General features: G+C 48.4%; 1 protein-coding gene across 1 annotated transcript in view; it reads left to right on the top strand.

The window, feature by feature from the left end:
* LOC135238971 (phosphatidylinositol 4-kinase alpha-like) overlaps positions 1-19,495 on the top strand; it is a 40,352-nt gene that overhangs the window by 15,375 nt on the left and 5,482 nt on the right. Inside the window, exons 31-52 of the mRNA XM_064307223.1 lie at positions 104-260; positions 2,846-2,973; positions 3,905-4,063; positions 4,857-5,008; positions 5,873-5,980; positions 7,386-7,513; positions 8,425-8,459; positions 8,547-8,554; positions 8,825-8,984; positions 9,523-9,722; positions 10,780-10,870; positions 11,214-11,381; positions 12,077-12,130; positions 12,859-12,979; positions 13,594-13,723; positions 15,073-15,143; positions 15,300-15,372; positions 15,973-16,043; positions 17,058-17,167; positions 18,010-18,114; positions 18,671-18,796; positions 19,278-19,398. Of these exons, the coding sequence (XP_064163293.1) occupies positions 104-260; positions 2,846-2,973; positions 3,905-4,063; positions 4,857-5,008; positions 5,873-5,980; positions 7,386-7,513; positions 8,425-8,459; positions 8,547-8,554; positions 8,825-8,984; positions 9,523-9,722; positions 10,780-10,870; positions 11,214-11,381; positions 12,077-12,130; positions 12,859-12,979; positions 13,594-13,723; positions 15,073-15,143; positions 15,300-15,372; positions 15,973-16,043; positions 17,058-17,167; positions 18,010-18,114; positions 18,671-18,796; positions 19,278-19,398 (2,476 nt within the window). The remainder of the gene's footprint in view (positions 1-103; positions 261-2,845; positions 2,974-3,904; positions 4,064-4,856; positions 5,009-5,872; positions 5,981-7,385; positions 7,514-8,424; positions 8,460-8,546; positions 8,555-8,824; positions 8,985-9,522; positions 9,723-10,779; positions 10,871-11,213; positions 11,382-12,076; positions 12,131-12,858; positions 12,980-13,593; positions 13,724-15,072; positions 15,144-15,299; positions 15,373-15,972; positions 16,044-17,057; positions 17,168-18,009; positions 18,115-18,670; positions 18,797-19,277; positions 19,399-19,495) is intronic.

Raw genomic sequence — 19,495 nt, 5'->3', positions numbered from 1 at the left:
CTCTCCTGGGCAAGAGCTCATGATTTTCATGACTTTGTGTGTGCGTGTGTGTGTGTGCATGTGCATGCGTGTGTGTGTGTGTGTGTGTGTGTGTGATCGGCAGGTGGCAGGCATGATAAATGTGGCAGAAGCCACTCGCAGCGGCACGGACCTCAACCAGCTGATGATTGGACAGATGAAACATGCGCTGGACAGCGGCCAACCAGAGGCCTTCACCCAGGCCATGTTCAAACTGGCCGCCCTGCTCATCAGCTCCGCAGGCAAGTCCCTATCCCTGACCCGAGTCACAATCCTCTGAGCTCCTGTCCTAGTTTACTAACCCCTTACACAGCGAGTCACAGTCCTCTGTGCTCCTGTCCTAGTTTACTAACCCCTTACACAGCGAGTCACAGTCCTCTGAGCTCCTGTTCTTTACTAACCCCTTACACAGCGAGTCACAGTCCTATGTGCTCCTGTCCTGGTTTACTAACCCCTTACACAGCGAGTCACAGTCCTCTGTGCTGCTGCTCTTTACTAACCTCTTACACAGCGAGTCACAGTCCTCTGAGCTGCTGTTCTTTACTAACCTCTTACACAGCGAGTCACAGTCCTCTGAGCTCCTGCCCTGGTTTACTAACCTCTTACACAGCGAGTCACAGTCCACTGTGTTCCTGTTCTTTACTAACCTCTTACACAGCGAGTCACAGTCCTCTGAGCTCCTGTTCTTTACTAACCTCTTACACAGCGAGTCACAGTCCTCTGAGCTCCTGTTCTTTACTAACCTCTTACACAGCGAGTCACAGTCCTCTGAGCTCCTGCCCTGGTTTACTAACCTCTTACACAGCGAGTCACAGTCCACTGTGTTCCTGTTCTTTACTAACCTCTTACACAGCGAGTTACAGTCCTCTGTGCTGCTGCTCTTTACTAACCTCTTACACAGCGAGTCACAGTCCTCTGTGCTCCTGTTCTTTACTAACCTCTTACACAGCGAGTCACAGTCCTCTGAGCTGCTGCTCTTTACTAACCTCTTACACAGCGAGTCACAGTCCTCTGAGCTGCTGCTCTTTACTAACCTCTTACACAGCGAGTCACAGTCCTCTGTGCTCCTGCCCTGGTTTACTAACCTCTTACACAGCGAGTCACAGTCCTCTGAGCTCCTGCTCTTTACTAACCCCTTACACAGCGAGTCCCAGTCCTCTGTGCGCCTGTCCTGGTTTACTAACCCCTTACACAGCGAGTTACAGTCCTCTGAGCTCCTGCCCTGGTTTACTAACCTCTTACACAGCGAGTCACAGTCCTCTGTGCTCCTGCTCTTTACTAATCCCTTACACAGCGAGTCACAGTCCTCTGAGCTCCTGCCCTGGTTTACTAACCTCTTACACAGCGAGTCACTGTCCTCTGTGCTCCTGTTCTTTACTAACCCCTTACACAGCGAGTCACAGTCCTCTGTGCTCCTGTTCTTTACTAACCTCTTACACAGCAAGTCCCAGTCCTCTGTGCTCCTGCTCTTTACTAACCTCTTACACAGCGAGTCACAGTCCTCTGTGCTCCTGTTCTTTACTAACCTCTTTCACAGCGAGTCCCAGTCCTCTGTGCTCCTGTTCTTTACTAACTCCTTACACAGCGAGTCACAGTCCTCTGAGCTCCTGTTCTTTACTAACCTCTTCCACAGCGAGTCACAGTCCTCTGTGTTCCTGCTCTTTACTAACCCCTTCCACAGCGAGTCACAGTCCTCTGTGCTCCTGTTCTTTACTAACCTCTTACACAGCGAGTCACAGTCCTCTGTGTTCCTGCTCTTTACTAACCTCTTACACAGCGAGTCACAGTCCTCTGTGTTCCTGCTCTTTACTAACCCCTTACACAGCGAGTCACAGTCCTCTGTGCTCCTGCCCTGGTTTACTAACCTCTTACACAGCGAGTCCCAGTCCTCTGTGCTCCTGCTCTTTACTAACCTCTTACACAGCGAGTCACAGTCCTCTGTGTTCCTGCCCTGGTTTACTAACCTCTTACACAGCGAGTCACAGTCCTCTGTGCTCCTGCTCTTTACTAACCTCTTACACAGCGAGTCACAGTCCTCTGAGCTCCTGCCCTGGTTTACTAACCTCTTACACAGCGAGTCACAGTCCTCTGTGCTCCTGCCCTGGTTTACTAACCTCTTACACAGCGAGTCACAGTCCTCTGTGCTGCTGCTCTTTACTAACCTCTTACACAGCGAGTCACAGTCCTCTGTGCTCCTGCTCTTTACTAACCCCTTCCACAGCGAGTCATAGTGCTCTGTGCTCCTGCTCTGGTTTACTAACCTCTTACACAGCGAGTCACAGTCCTCTGTGCTCCTGCTCTTTACTAACCTCTTACACAGCGAGTCCCAGTCCTCTGTGCTCCTGCCCTGGTTTACTAACCTCTTACACAGCGAGTCACAGTCCTCTGTGCTGCTGCTCTTTACTAACCTCTTACACAGCGAGTCACAGTCCTCTGAGCTCCTGCCCTGGTTTACTAACCCCTGACACAGCGAGTCACAGTCTTCTGTGCTCCTGCTCTTTACTAACCTCTTACACAGCGAGTCCCAGTCCTCTGTGCTCCTGCCCTGGTTTACTAACCTCTTACACAGCGAGTCACAGTCCTCTGTGTTCCTGCCCTGGTTTACTAACACCTTACACAGCGAGTCACAGTCCTCTGTGCTCCTGTTCTTTACTAACCCCTTACACAGCGAGTCACAGTCCTCTGAGCTCCTGTTCTTTACTAACCCCTTACACACGAGTCACAGTCCTCTGTGCTCCTGCTCTTTATTAACCCCTCACACGGGGACCTGTAGACACACCTCCATTCCGTATCCCTCATTAAGGTCCTGTCCGTGTTGTTTCCATAGAAACGGACCCTCAGCTCCTGCACCACCTGTGCTGGTCGCCGCTGAACATGTTCACGGAGCACGGCATGGAGACAGCCATTGCATGCTGGGAGTGGCTGCTGGCTGCCCGGGACGGTGTGGAGGTCACGGTACATACAGGAATGAGCCGAGCCTCATAAACACACTCACACACACACACACACAGTCCCATACTGCTATTTTTATGAGGACTTCCCATAGACTACATTCATTCCGTAAACTCTAACCCTAACCCTAACCCCAACCCCAACCTCTACATGCCTAACCTTAACCGTAGCCTTAACCTGATTGTAACCCTAACCCTAAGTCCTAACCCTAAAACAGCCTCTTGAACTTGTGGGGACCAGCAAAAGGTCCCCACAAAGATACATTTTCCTCATCTTTCTATCCTTGTGAGGACATTTGGTTCCCACAAAGATAGTATTACAAGTTCACAGACTCAAACACACACAAACACACACACACACAGTCCTTGTAAAAATCTCTATGTCCTCCACTGGTGGTATGTTCTACATGTTTTCCACAGAATGGAGGGGCTGTGGAGATTTTTCCAGAAAAAACCTGAGCGATGGGCAGTAATTCTGGGCAGCTGTCTTATTTGCGTATTAGATTCTATTTATCTGAGAAAAATGAAAATCACTCTTCCATGCTTTTGATGGTGATTTTGTATGTTAGCACACCTTAGAACATGGACAGTGTTGCATACATGTTGTCCCAAAGCGTTTTTAATATTGTATGTGTTGTGGGAGTGTTTGCGGGTTGTGGCTAGTGTTGGGTAAACGTTGTGAGAATGTTTTCGGGTTGTGGCCAGCGTTGGGTAAACGTTGTGAGAATGTTTGCGGGTTGTGGCCAGCGTTGGGTAAACGTTGTGAGAATGTTTGCGGGTTGTGGCCAGTGTTGGGTAAACGTTGTGAGAATGTTTGCGGATTGTGGCCAGTGTTGGGTAAACGTTGTGAGAATGTTTGCGGATTGTGGCCAGTGTTGGGTAAACGTTGCAGTACCTCACCTCACGCCTGCCTTGTGGCGCTCGTCTCCGCTCAGTTCATGCGGGAGATGGCGGGGGCGTGGCAGATGACGGTGGAGAAGAAGATGGGGCTGTTCTCGGAGGCGAAGGTGGAGGCCGACCCCCTGGCAGCGTCTGAGGAGAGCCAGCCCATACCCTGCCCCCCCGACGTCACCCCCCACTACATCTGGATCGAGGTGAGCACCCCCCCGACCCCCCCATCAAACACAACACCTCTCCTCTGCCGTCACATAACCGACAACCAAACTTACTGCAGCTCACATAACCAGCAACCCAACTTACTGCAGCTCACATAACCAACAACCCAACTTACTGCAGCTCACATAACCAACAACCCAACTTACTGCAGCTCACATAACCAACAACCCAACTTACTGCAGCTCACATAACCAACAACCCAACTTACTGCAGCTCACATAACCAACAACCCAACTTACTGCGTTCACTAAGAACCCAGCTGTGCTGTACATAGTCGAGCAATCCCGCCTTCTCAGCCCTATATGACCCGAACTTACTGCAGCTCACATAGCCGACAACCAAACATACTGCAGCTCACATAACCAACAACCCAACTTACTGCAGCTCACATAACCAACAACCCAACTTACTGCAGCTCACATAACCAACAACCCAACTTACTGCAGCTCACATAACCAGCAACCCAACTTACTGCAGCTCACATAACCAGCAACCCAACTTACTGCAGCTCACATAGCCGACAACCCAACTTACTGCAGCTCACATAACCAACAACCCAACTTACTGCAGCTCACATAACCAGCAACCCAACTTACTGCGTTTCACAAGACCCAGCTGTGCTTGTAGCAGTTCTGAGCAGTGTTCCCCGGCCTGTGGCTCAGCCCTTATAGTGGTGCAGCCCATATCACGCTGTGTGGCCCCCCAGGTTCTGCTCTGTATGCAGCGTTTCTAACCCCCCGCCCCCCTCCCCCCCCGCCCATTCCCCCCCAGTTCCTGGTGCAGCGCTTCGAGATCGCTAAGTACTCGAGTGCGGACCAGGTGGAGATGTTCGGCAGCCTGCTGCAGCGCTCCCTGTCCCTCACCGTGGGCGGGCCCAAGAGCAGCCTCAACCGTCACGTGGCCGCCATCGGGCCCCGCTTCAGGTCAGGCCCGGCTCCGGATTCCTCCACCAGTAACCTCACCATGTTCACTTCCTTTTAGCATCGTACGCTCAAGTGTAATAATACCCTACTGACCGTGGTGGGATTGATTATGATCAGCAAATTACTGAGATGTTAGACTGATATTGTGGAATATTCAGGTAGGATTACGACTAAGTTTAAGATTCAAATTTAGAAAAGGAGAAAATTCAAGCTTGCCCAGGCTATAATGTAGGTTTTTTTAAACGTTGTATCACATTTTAAGAGCCTGCTGTGTTGTGTTTGAATTGGTGGATATTGAACCTCCAGAGAAAACTTTGCTGTGCTGCGTTAGGAAAGAATATGAAAGAGCAGTGCTTATAGAATCGAACAGTCTTCAGCTCCCTGTGAAACGTCTTATGGAAAACTGTATTAACATAACATAACATAATGCTGAGAACAGGCCATTCAGCCTAACAGTGCTCACCATTTTCCTGACTAAATTGTACCTCGTGTTCTGATTACCTACAGAGTAGATAGTATCTGACCTTGTATCAAGCCTGGTCTTGACTTTCTGCCTCTACTACATGGCCCAGCAGGCTATTCCATATGTTGTTATGACAGTAAACAAAGTACAATATTGCTATAGCTTTAGCTCTTTTATGGTCTTCTCACTTGAGCTGTTGACCACATTTTTGTAAAATTTAAGTAGGACTGACTGATTCGATGTCTGTCACTGTCAGCTGAGGGGAATAAGGAAAGATTTTAATAATTATTTGTTTTTCCAGATATAGAGTTAACAGCAGTGGGTTGCCAGATTCATGAGAAACTCCCCTCACCACTGCGTTGCCAGATTAACAGGAAATCCCCCCGTGTTTCCCCGTCCAGGCTGCTGACTCTGGGCCTGGCTTTCCTCCACTCGGACGTGGTGACGAGCACCACCATCCGCAACGTCCTGCGGGAGAAGATCTACTCCACCGCCTTCGACTACTTCAGGTGCTCCTCAGCCAGACTGACCCAAAGCGCTCAGAGAACTTTAAACTTTCATCTGAGAAGGAAACCGTGCGTCTAGGAAAATGAGTGCTGCTACAGTACAAAATTAGAAAAGTGAACGCGCGGACGTTCTCACACACACCACAGAAATGCACACAGTGCGTGTGTGTCATGTTCAGGAAGTGGGAAGGCTATGTAGATGTGGGACAGCTTTACGTAATGCTGTCCGTGTTCTTGCTGAGTTGCGCTTGTGCTTTATGTGTTTATTTATTTATTTATTTATTTTTCATGGTGATTTGTGTGCCTTTCCACCTATTGCAGCCATGAGATCGATCGCTTCCTGGATAAAGTGTCTGAGTGCTGTTCCTGCACTGTAACACCTGCAGTGTTAATTCAGCTCTAACAGAGTACATGTGAGAGCTGATTGAAAGCTGAACATTTAGCTGTTGTCCGTGACTCTTTAGAGAAGAATTTGTGACAGTTGTTTTCTTGGCTTCAAACCGGCGATTCCGGTTTAGGTGTGATCTCTGTGACGTGATTATTTTGACACCCGTGACACTCCCTGCTGTCATGCCACCCCAGCAGCGGTGCTTTGACTGCTGGGTTAAATATAGCTGTTTTCTTCAAACACTCCAGGAAGTCTGACAGGAATCCACAGAACGTATGAAAATATGTTTTCATGCACAGTAATTGGGAGACCGGTTTGGGTTATTTGATCAATTTCAGTTGATTCTCATTCTTACTCAACTGCCGCCGCCCCCCCCTCCTTATTTCCTGCACCTCCATCCCTGACTGCTGCTCTCCAGTTTGTGATATATATATATATGTATATATGTATATATATATATATATGTGTGTGTATATAAGAGCGACTGCTAAATGCTAGTGGCTAATGAGAGTGAATGTGAAAGGCCTATTAGTGTTATTATGGGGGGGACTCACTGAAGATACATTGTGGGGGGGAGATTTGAAGGTTCATTCTAGGGGGCTCATTTAAGGTTTATTTTTGGGGGGAACTTATTGAAGGTTCATAATGGGGAGGGCTCATTGAAGATTCATTATGGGGGGGCTTATTGAAGGTTCATATTTGGGGGGCTCATTGAAGGTTTATTTTTGGGGGGGGCTCACTGCAGGTTCATTATGGGGGTGGCACATCGCAGGTTCACTATGGGGGGCTCACTGCAGGTTCATTACTGGGGGGCTCATTTAAGGTTTTTTATGGGGGGGCTCTCTGCAGATTCACTATGGGGGGGCTCATTGCAGGTTCACTATGGGGGGGGCACATTGCAGGTTCACTATGGGGGGGGGCACATTGCAGGTTCACTATGGGGGGGGGGCACATATGAGGGGGGGGTTATTCTGTGGCAGTGCGTTGCTGACCCGCTCCCTCCCCACCGTGTTTCTGCAGCGGCTCCTCTAAGTTCCCCACGCAGGGGGACAAGAGGCTGCGGGAGGACATCAGCATGCTGACCCGCTTTTACGCCGGCATTCTGTCCGACAAAAAGTACCTCGCGGCCGGCCAGCTGGTGCCCCCCGGTGAGCCTGGCGCCAATCCGCCGCACAGCACCCTTTCCGCCGGGATTTTCGGATCGCTAATTGTTTCCAGCACTTCTCCGATATCGATCTTAAGTAAGCCGCCCTTGCTAAGGCTGTACCTCTGCAGTACAGTCCGAGCATGATGGTGCAGTTCAAATTTGTCTTGGCAGAATTTGAACTCACAGAAAAATGCATGGTGACTATTACAATTTATTTGTATTTTCTCACATTTATTCATTAAAATTTTTTTTTTTGCATAAATGGATACATTATTTTTGTTGATTTGCACCAATGCATTAATTTATTTTTCAACCAATTTGCATAAATTTCTAGATTATTTTTCCAATTAGCATAAAGTGATAAATTATTTTGCAGCTCATTTGCATAAACGGATGCAGTATTTGCTAGTGAATTTGCATGGATAAAGTAGGCCTTTCCCCAGCAGTCAGTTAGTGATGTTATGATTTTTAGAGGGCACGTCTGATTGTGAATTTACAGGATGTTTATTTAATGCATGAGCGTGAAATCATAGCTCAGCCATAGAGGGTGCTTTTGGGTGCTTTTGGGTTCTTTTGGGTGCTTTTGGGTGCTTTTTTCTCTAAGCTTTCCTGGGTCTGGTGTCTTTTGCATGTTTTGCATGCGAAACACTCGCCCTGATTTTGCCCGTCTGAGCGCTGAACCAGCGCGTGTGTGATGTGCACACTGGTGCACGTCCAGCCATCAGTCAGCATGTGCTCAGACAACAACAACAGTGTGGTCAGTTAACCAGGACCCGACCATGAGCAGCCTGTCTGTGGTCCTGTGTGGTCAGTTAACCAGGACCCGACCATGAGCAGCCTGTCTGTGGTCCTGTGTGGTCGGATAACCAGGACCCGACCATGAGCAGCCTGTCTGTGGTCCTGTGTGGTCAGATAACCAGGACCCGACCATGAGCAGCCTGTCTGTGGTCCTGTGTGGTCGGATAAACCATGGACCCGACCATGAGCAGCCTGTCTGTGGTGTGGGCGGATAACCAGGACCGTACAGTGAGCAGCCTGTCGGGTCCGGGGGATAACAGGACCCCTGCCAGGCGCTGCGTGGCGATCACACCCGAACACATACAGCGTGGGGCCGCCCGCTATCCCCCCGTCCGGCGCAGCACCATTCAAATCAGGCCCGCAGCAGGGGTAGCAGAGGGAAGCCCTGCTTACACACACACACTTGAACCCTGAGCTTACAGTCATGCCTGCTGGCTTCATGTTCCTGATGTGTCTCAGAGCTGTGAGAGTTCTGGGGCAGTTATGAAGGCTGTGTGTGTGTGGGGGGGGTTAGGGTTAGGGTTAGGGTTGGGGGGGGGGGTCTGTTCGGTCTATCGGTGTCCGTCACGCTCAGGGCTTATGTTTTTACTCCAGGACTTTCAAAGAAGAGCAACCGGGGAACTCAGCTTCACAAGTACTACATGAAACGCCGGACCCTGCTGCTGGCCTTGCTGGTGAGACCCCCCCCCCCTCAACCCCCAAACCCCACCAACCCTAACCCTAACCCTAACCCCAACCGGTCTGGCATGAGAGTTACGCAGATGCCAAATAAAATCTGCACCTTGTACTTGTTTTTTGTTAGTTTTTATAAAATAATGTCGATTGTGATAAATAGCACTTGATTTTTTATCAAACCTTGGCAATGGCTCATTTTATATGAAGGATTGCCTGTTAAAGCAGTGGTTCTCCTCGCCTCTGGAACTGTGAAGAGGAAGGAGATGTCAGTTGGTTAGATGTGTTTGCTGTGTGAATTTTCATTTAAATTCAAGCCCATATACAATTCTAGAAGAAATCCACGGGCATTATCTGGTAAAAAATACATTTAAATATGTTTTTATCACAAAATACTTTATAAATAAAATGTATCTGTTAACTGCAGAGTCTAAAATACGTAAATGCAGATACGTATTCTGAATACATGCATTTACAATTATGCATTTTCCCCTGAGATCGCAGAGGGTGTTTTTTGGCGTTGACCGTGTCCCCTTGCAGGCCAGCGAGATCGAGCGTCTGACCACCTGGTACAACCCGCTGTCCACCCAAGAGCTGTCGGTGCCCACCGAGCAGTCCGTGGAGACCAGCATCGCCAACTGGAGGTCCAAGTACATCAACCTGAGCGAGAAGCAGTGGAAGGACCACGTCAACCTGGCCTGGAGCATCTCACCGTACCTGGCCCTGCAGCTACCTGTGAGGTAAACCCTCCGCCCCCCCTTGAACAAACAACATACATTTCATGAAATGATAGCAAATACAGTTATACATTTTTGAGTCAAAGAAGTTAGGCTGTTTAATGAAAGCTTTATATATTTCCTGAAAATGTTTTAAAAGGAAAATAACAGGGTGTACATGTAGGCTGTGCATAAAATATGATAAATTGGTGTTTGGGATAAATTTCTTAAACCATTTGATTACTCAAGAAATTGCGTGATATTTTAAATTAATACATTGAATTTGAATTCATTTCCTAAACTGAATGAATTGAAATTGGCTGAACGATCAATCTTAAGTGTTTAGTAAAATGTATCATAAAAGATATTACAATGCTCCATAATGTGTGGGAAAATGAACAAATTCCTCATATTTAAAAAGGGCCTCATATTTGCAGTATATGTCGGTTTAGTCCGTGTCTGTGCGGATAGGCAAAGTCAGCCTTTGTGGTTTGGAGAGGCTCTGTTGAGCTGTGTTTCTGAGCATGCTCAGCAGGGTGCTTATGCTGGACAGAGTGAGGTACAGTGTGTTTCTGAGCATGCTCAGCAGGGTGCTTATGCTGGACAGAGTGAGGTACAGTGTGTTTCTGAGCATGCTCAGCAGGGTGCTTATGCTGGACAGAGTGAGGTACAGTGTGTTTCTGAGCATGCTCAGCAGGGTGCTTATGCTGGACAGAGTGAGGTACAGTGTGTTTCTGAGCATGCTCAGCAGGGTGCTTATGCTGGACAGAGTGAGGTACAGTGTGTTTCTGAGCATGCTCAGCAGGGTGCTTATGCTGGACAGAGTGAGGTACAGTGTGTTTCTGAGCATGCTCAGCAGGGTGCTTATGCTGGACAGAGTGAGGTACAGTGTGTTTCTGAGCATGCTCAGCAGGGTGCTTATGCTGGACAGAGTGAGGTACAGTGTGTTTTAGTGTACAAATGCTAAATATTTGGGAATTTTCTTTTTAGGAAGTGTTTTGGACTGGAGGAAATTCCTTGTTTTTCACCGTTGGTCAGCTGTGATTCCCTAATTCCCGCTGTGATTCCCTAATTCCCGCAGGTTTAAGAATTCGGAGGCCATTGTTGCTGAGGTGACGCGGCTGGTGCGTCTGGATCCCGGTGCGGTCAGCGACGTTCCGGAGGCGGTCAAGGTCAGGTGACCTGCGGTCATTCCGAGCGAATTTTCCCTTGTCCTGTTGAAGCTCGCGAGCACGGGATTGGATAACTGCGGTTCGGTTCGGCTATGGCACAATTAGCACCTGGTAGCCTTAAGGTCAGATCTGCCCTGGCCCGTTACCTCTAGTTTATTATTTAATATTTGAAGGGCAATTTTGTGTGCAAATGCTTCTATGAACAATGATGATCTCAGAGGCATAGAGTTATCAGTCTCACAGTTGCATAACCATAGCCCTCACTGTATGTTATGTGTCTGTATGTTACATCCTGTGACCTGTGCCCTGTTGTAACGTTGCATTTGACGCTCCTTTTGCGCAGTTCCTGGTCACCTGGCACACCATTGACGCCGACTCCCCAGAGCTGAGCCACATCCTGTGCTGGGCGCCGGCTGACCCCCCCACGGGCCTGTCCTACTTCTCCAGCCTGTACCCCCCCCACCCGCTCACCGCCCAGTACGGCGTCAAAGTGCTGCGCTCCTTCCCCCCCGTACGGTTACTGCTGCTTCTCTCCTCTCCTCTTATCTCCTTATCTCCTCTCCTCTTCTCTCCTCTTCTCTTCTCTTATCTCCTTATCTCCTCTCCTCTTCTCTCCTCTTCTCTTATCTCCTTTTCTCCTCTCCTCTTCTCTCCTCTTCTCTTATCTCCTTTTCTCCTCTCCTCTTCTCCTCTTCTCTTATTCCTCCTTCTCCTCTCTCTCTTCTCTTCTTCTCCTTTTCTCTTCTCTCCTCTCTTCTCTCCTCTTCTCTTCTCTTATCTCCTTTTCTCCTCTCCTCTCTCTCTCTTCTCCCTTTCTCTCTCTTTCTCTCCTCTTACTCCTTCTTCTCTCTCCTTATATCTCCTTTATTCTTTCTCTCCTCTTCCCTGAAAACTGTCTTGTGTCTCACACCCCCCAAAGTGGGTGGAATTACAACGAGCCGCTCATTTTTGGTTTCCATGGCAAAACCCAGGTTAATCAGTGAATTGAATGTGATTGATTGGATGTGTGAGGACCGCCCATTTCTTAATTAAAATGATTCCTGTAGAATTTCTTTACTTATAATTGGCAAGATGGGTTGAATGGCCTGCTCTGTGTTATATTTTTAAATGTAAGAATTGTAGCAGTTGTGGAAATGCTGTGTAATGTTAATCAGTTTTAGGTGTGTACATTGATGGTAGTAAATACTCCTGTTTTTGTCTCTCTAGGACGCCATTTTATTCTACATTCCTCAGATTGTTCAGGCGCTCCGGTATGACAAGGTGAGGAAGAGCCTCCTTACATGCTGCCATTTCATGGGGGAAGGGGTGGGGAGAGGTGGGGGTGCGGGGGTAGTAACCCCTGCAGTGGGTGTGGGAGGGGTGGGTAGGGGTATGGGAGGCATGAGGAGGGGTGGGGAGGGGTGGATAATGACAGGCAGCCATCAGGGAGTGTTGCCAGTAGAGCCTTTGGGATCATTCTGATCATACTGTGGCATCATCTCACAGCCAGAGGTCTGAGCAGGAATGTTCCACAAGGTTCCAGAAGCGTTTTGTATCAGTTGGGTGACTGTTGGCCATTTGAAACTAGTTATCCTCAGTTAGCCTTTGTACTTCCTAATGCATTATTTTAGATGGTGATTGGAAGCAGCTTTTGCCCTCTTTGGGAGGGAAGATACCAGATGGCGTTGTAACTTACCTGGGGGGCGGGGGGTGTAGCATAATGGTTAAGGGAGCTGGGTATATAATTTTGAGGTACCCAGTGTAAATCCCAGATGGGGCACTGTTCTTGTACCCTTGAGCTAAAGGGTTAGGGTTTAGGGTTAGGGTTTGGGTTAGGGTTAGGGTTAGGGTTAGCCTGGTTTGCTTCAGTATGAACAGATATTAGTATGTAAATGGATTGTGTGTAATGACTGTTAGCTTGTCAGTCACTCTGTGTAAGAGTACATGCTAAATGCATCAAACGTGAAACGTGTGTTCCTGGTTTCACCGCCACTTCCTGTTTCCTCCAGATGGGGTACGTGCGTGAGTACATCCTCTGGGCTGCCCAGACCTCCCAGCTCCTGGCTCACCAGTTCATCTGGAACATGAAGACCAACATCTTCCTGGACGAGGAGGGACACCAGAAAGACCGTGAGTGTCTCTCAGAATCCAGCAGTCGCACCCCAGAGGGAACCTGACCGGGGGTTCGGACCCTGTGGCAGTTTAGCAGTTTACGGTTTAGAAACACAGGAAGTCTTTCTGTCTTCTGGTCCTCTCGTAGTTCCTTGTATATATTAGTTTATAACCTGTTTTTCCATTAGCCCTTGCTAATTAGAATAATCGTACTGTTGGTGCTCAATTAATTTTTCAGGCTCATAACCTTACAGCACTATGAGCCTGACCAGGCTGCTCATAACCTTACAGCACTATGAGCCTGACCAGGCTGCTCATAACCTTACAGCACTATGAGCCTGACCTGGCTGCTCATAACCTTACAGCACTATGAGCCTGACCAGGCTGCTCATAACCTTACAGCACTATGAGCCTGATCAGGTTCAGCATGGTACTATGCTAGTGGTGAGCTACTTCTTCTGAGGCATCATAATTTTGCGTGGTCTCAACTGTGTACGCATAGTTAACCTACATCATAATGGTCATTAGTGCTGCTGATGTAACTCCCTTTCTCTCTCCTTCTTACCCTCCCTCCATCTACTTCTTTCCCTCCCTCTCTCCTTCCTTCCCTCCCTCTCCTTGTCTCCATCCAGCTGATATCGGGGAGCTTCTGGAGCAGATGGTGGAGGAGATCACAGGCTCTCTCTCCGGTCCCGCCAAGGACTTCTACCAGCGCGAGTTTGACTTCTTCAACAAGATCACCAACGTCTCCGCCATTATCAAGTACGAGCTCCGCTGCCGCCACAGATTCTCTATGGGCTCACCAGATGCTCTGCTCCTGCGTTCTGCCCCTCCTGTCTATGTAATACCTACAGGAGGGTCCAGCCAATGACAGGAGGTCCCACACTACTGCTGGAGCTGCTGTACTGCTCTGCAGCCATTCCCACAGGGTTTTACTGAAGGTGCATCACATTGGAATGGCCTCGGTAACATGGAAGCAGAAGTTTTTCTGTTGAGTTGAGAATACAGTGCTGAGTTTCTGGTGCGTGTATGGAGTCTGTGCTGTTGCTTTTCTTTTCCTCCCGCCAAGCTGGCTAGCTATCCCACAGTCCTCTGTTCCTGGTTCCCTCATGAGCATGAGTTCCTTACAGTCATATTTAGTCATTTAGTGTGTGCGCTTATTCCAGGGAAATTAATTGCACCCAGTGGTCAAAGAACAGGCAGCAAGCTACTGGTTTCAGTATAATTATTACTTACAGTAGTGTCATGAGCAGTACTAGTGAATGCCACTATACAGGCTGACCACATCACCTAACGTGGCAGTGTGGTGTGTAGGGAGCTGTACGGCTTCTAGCCTGAAGGTTGCAGGTTTGATTCCCAGGTAGGGAATCTACAAAATCATATGTCCCTCTGTATAAACGTTACTGTGTAAAGCTGCAAAGAGCTGTGCAAGTTACTCTGGGTAATTGCGTCTGCTGAACGGCTGTAATGTAATGAAGGGCAGTAATGTAATGTAAGTTTACCTACCACAGTAGGAAGAGGGGTGTTTAGGTGTTGTTTTCCTGTTTCCTGTTTATAAATTTGCGAAATTCCCCCCCCTCCCTTTTTTTTTTTGTTTGTTTTTTTTTTGTTCATGACACTTATTACGTTGCCCCATCCCAGCACTTCTTGGTAATTTGTATTTGTCCTAATACTGTAGCTTATTCTTCTGCCTAGTTGGCTTTGCAGAGGTTAGGTCTGAATAGTGTTCACTGTGTGAACTTAACTGTGTTCTTGACTAGAAATAGCTGTACAAAATAAGTATTATATCTTACTGAACCTGTGTTTAGTAGTTGTCTATGACCATGAAATGCACTTTTTGTACGTCGCTTTGGATAAAAGCGTCTGCCAAATAAATGTAATGTAATGTAATGCGAAAGGTATAGTATAAATCTTGTGGCTTTATGCACACTTAAATTGCAAAAATAAATGAAAAACTCTTGAAGAGTAAATATATTGTGGAAATAAGTGAATATTGGACACGTGGCAGTAGGTGCACTCTGGGTGTTTGAGTTTGAAGAGTGTCATGATGACATGGAGGTAAAGCTGTCCGTCACTGCAGGCCTGCAGGTTAACCCCGCCTCCCTCCACAGGCCCACGCCCAAAGGGGAGGAGCGTAAGCGGGCGTGTCTGAAAGCCCTGTCCGACATCCGGGTCCAGCCTGGTGAGCGAGCCCGTTTCAGACTGCAGCTACACGCACACACACACGCATGCACGCACGCTTGCGCGCACACACACACACACACGTGCACACACTCTCCAGATTTGCCTAACCAGGCAGGGCCTGGAGCCTTACTTTTCTGTTGTGTTATTCTCATAGGCTGTTATCTACCCAGCAACCCAGAGGCGATTGTGCTGGACATCGACTACAAGTCCGGGACTCCCATGCAGAGGTGAAGCTAACCTACCGTACAGCTTTTCATTATTTTACAATACAGCTAGTACAGTTTTTCAGCACAGCGTCTCATTATTTTACAGTACTGCTAGTACTTTTCAGCACAGCGTCTCAGTATTTTACAGTACAGCTAGTACTTTTCAGCACAGCGTCTCATTATTTTACAGTACTGCTTTTCATTTTACAGCACAGCTAGTACAGTTTTTCATTATTTTACACTGTCGGCATGGATGTCAAAGAAGTTCACAATCTCCTGTGGCTGAGGGTTTGATTCCTGGCTATGCCTCTTCCTGTACTGCCATCATGTCTCGGTCTCTGCTTCCCTGTCTGAATAAAGGGGGAAAATACAAATATTCAGCCATATAAGACGTTTCTGCTATTATGTATTTCAAATTTCATGTTTGAATGGCTGTCCGATAGTTTTTGACCAAAATAAATAAATGAATTCTGTGCAAGTTTTGTTATTAATATTAATTAACCACTTATCTTCTTACAAGTGAACCAATGCGTGCTGCCAGTCCTGTGAATAATAACAGTGATAATCGCTGTAATAAAAGGTGTGAATGTGAACTTGCTGTGTGTCTTTGCTCCCGTCCAGTGCTGCGAAGGCCCCTTACCTGGCCAGGTTTAAAGTCAAGCGCTGTGGGGTGAGCGAGCTGGAGAAAGAAGGTGGGTAAAAACACACCTGTACAGGTGCCCTGTGGCAGAACAGTACCTGACCTTTAGTCAAATCCATGCTGTGCATTACAGCAGCGATGGTCAATCACCGACTGTGTTTGAGCACTGCAGTGTGTTAGCTCACTGACTGTGTGTTTGAGTACTGCAGCGTGTTAGCTCACTGACTGTGTGTTTGAGTACTGCAGCGTGTTAGCTCACTGACTGTGTGTTTGAGTACTGCAGTGTGTTAGCTCACTGACTGTGTGTTTGAGTACTGCAGTGTGTTAGCTCACTGACTGTGTGTTTGAGTACTGCAGTGTGTTAGCTCACTGACTGTGTGTTTGAGTACTGCAGTGTGTTAGCTCACTGACTGTGTGTTTGAGTACTGCAGTGTGTTAGCTCACTGACTGTGTGTTTGAGTACTGCAGTGTGTTAGCTCACTGACTGTGTGTTTGAGTACTGCAGCGTGTTAGCTCACTGACTGTGTGTTTGAGTACTGCAGTGTGTTAGCTCACTGACTGTGTGTTTGAGTACTGCAGTGTGTTAGCTCACTGACTGTGTGTTTGAGTACTGCAGTGTGTTAGCTCACTGACTGTGTGTTTGAGTACTGCAGTGTGTTAGCTCACTGACTGTGTTTGAGCACTGCAGTGTGTTAGCTCACTGACTGTGTGTTTGAGTACTGCAGTGTGTTAGCTCACTGACTGTGTTTGAGTACTGCAGTGTGGTTAGGTCACTGACTGTGTGTTTGAGTGCTGCAGTGTTTAGGTCACTGATGTACACATTTAAAGTTTCAAAGTCTTACAGAATATACTGAAATAAAATGTATTATCAATATTTAACCAGAGAATATATAGGCAAATATTCATATTACTTATGTCAGATGTTGCAGTGCATAGTGGTTAAATGTATTTGTCATTCTGGTTGTGTGATGAGCCCTATATTTACAGTATTATGCAGTGTGCTCCATTCCCGTCTGGGACAGTGCCCTGCAGCCCGCCTTCAGTACTCCTCTGCCTCTCTATTCAGGGCTGAGCTGCCAGTCTGACACCCTGGAGGAGAACGAGGAGGCGGGAGCAGGGGCAGGGAGGGTGTGCTGGCAGGCAGCCATCTTTAAAGTGGGCGACGACTGCCGACAGGTAGGGAAACCAAGCTTGACCAAGAAGTACTTATGGCATCTGCCAATTGGCCTAATGGTGGAAATGGGTTAATTGGTCCAGCTGCTCGTGGGGATAACAGTGTTTCTGTCTGTCCGGCTGTAAGGAGCTTGTGGGGCTAACAGTGTTTCTGTCCGGCTGTAAGGAGCTTGTGGGGCTAACAGTGTTTCTGTCTGGCTGCTCGTGTGGCTAACAGTGTTTCTGTCTGTCCAGTTGTAAGGAGCTTGTGGGGCTGATGGTGTTTCTGTCCGGCTGTAAGGAGCTTGTGGGGCTAACGGTGTTTCTGTCCGGTTGTAAGGAGCTCGTGTGGCTAACGGTGTTTCTGTCCGGTTGTAAGGAGCTCGTGTGGCTAACAGTGTTTCTGTCTGTCCAGTTGTAAGGAGCTTGTGGGGCTGATGGTGTTTCTGTCCGGCTGTAAGGAGCTCGTGTGGCTAATGGTGTTTCTGTCTGTCCGGTTGTAAGGAGCTCGTGTGGCTAACAGTGTTTCTGTCTGGCTGCTCGTGTGGCTAACAGTGTTTCTGTCTGTCCAGTTGTAAGGAGCTTGTGGGGCTGATGGTGTTTCTGTCCGGCTGTAAGGAGCTTGTGGGGCTAACGGTGTTTCTGTCCGGTTGTAAGGAGCTCGTGTGGCTAACGGTGTTTCTGTCCGGTTGTAAGGAGCTCGTGTGGCTAACAGTGTTTCTGTCTGTCCAGTTGTAAGGAGCTTGTGGGGCTGATGGTGTTTCTGTCCGGCTGTAAGGAGCTCGTGTGGCTAATGGTGTTTCTGTCTGTCCGGTTGTAAGGAGCTCGTGTGGCTAACTGTGTTTCTGTCCGGTTGGCTCTTGCAGGACATGCTGGCGCTGCAGATCATCGGCCTGTTTAAGAACATCTTCCAGCTGGTGGGGCTGGACCTGTTTGTGTTCCCCTACCGCGTGGTGGCCACCGCACCTGGGGTAAGAGATGGGGGGTCTGGTTGTACCGCCCCCCCCCTTTTCATCCCTTCATTTTTGCACCTGCGGTAGTGACCAGCCACGCTACAGACCAGCTGAGCCTGTGCGTGCTGCTTCCAGGTTCTTCTGCTGACTGATCAGTCTGTGGGTCTGAGGGTTTGACTGTAGATCTGAGGTTCAGTCTGTAGATCTCAGGGTTGGTCTGTAGATCTGAGGTTCAGTCTGTAGATCTGAGGGTCAGTCTGTAAATCTGAGGTTCAGTCTGTAGATCTCAGGGTTGGTCTGTAGATCTGAGGTTCAGTCTGTAGATCTGAGGGTCAGTCTGTAAATCTGAGGGTTGGTCTGTAGGTCTGAGGGTCGGTCTGTAGATCTGAGGGTCAGTCTGTAGATCTGAGGTTCAGTCTGTAGGTCTGAGGGTCATTCTGTAGATCTGAGGTTCAGTCTGTAGATCTGAGGTTCGGTCTGTAGATCAGAGGTTCGGTCTGTAGATCAGGGGGTCAGTCTGTAGATCTGTTCAAACCTGATGTATTAATCCTGTCTGTGATTTCCCATGAGTCAGTGCGGCGTCATCGAGTGCATCCCGGACTGCAAGTCCCGTGACCAGCTGGGGCGGCAGACGGACTTCGGGATGTACGACTACTTCAGGAACCAGTATGGCGACGAGTCCACGCTGGCCTTCCAGAAGGTGAGCGCTGTGGCCTGCTCACTGACCTGGGGTCAGTTTGGCCCTTTAGCTCATAATGGACAGGCTGGGGATGTGGGTGGGGAGACCTGATCTGGGTTCAGTGCTCCTGCTGTGAAGCGCTCTGTGGCTGTGGGACCTGTCCCTCCCTGCATTCCTGGGTAAGTACTGTACCAGCACTGACACCGTTAACATCTGGACATCTTTGTGAAAATATGTTTTTTTGTAAAATCGTGCAGGAATTTACTGGTGCTTAAACATATGTCTGATGTAAAGGTCTGATGTAGAAGACCTCTAAGGCTCTGTGATAGAGCCCCTCCTCTTACCCATAATTCATATTGGGGGCCATTCCTTTGATTGCTCCACTGGTCTATAGCTGTCACTCAGACCAGCTCTATTGTTTGATCTGGGAAGATCTCTGTGTCTCACTCTCCTCCCAGGCTCACTTAATTAAGGGCTCTCTTTCTCCCGCTCTCTCTCTCAGGCGCGGTACAACTTTATCCGCAGTATGGCAGCCTACAGCCTTCTGCTCTTCCTGCTGCAGATCAAAGATCGGCACAACGGCAACATCATGCTGGACAGCAAGGGTCACCTCATCCACATTGGTCAGTAACTACGCCCCTGCCCTGCCCTGCACCTCATCCACATTGGTCATTAACTCCACCCCTGCCCCTCCCCTCATCCACATTGGTCATTAACTCC

This window comes from Anguilla rostrata, chromosome 14 (genome assembly GCF_018555375.3).
Source record: "Anguilla rostrata isolate EN2019 chromosome 14, ASM1855537v3, whole genome shotgun sequence".
Lineage (NCBI taxonomy): Eukaryota > Metazoa > Chordata > Actinopteri > Anguilliformes > Anguillidae > Anguilla > Anguilla rostrata.
The sequence above is the reverse complement of the archived record's forward strand: the minus strand, read 5'-3'. Positions and strand labels throughout refer to the sequence as shown.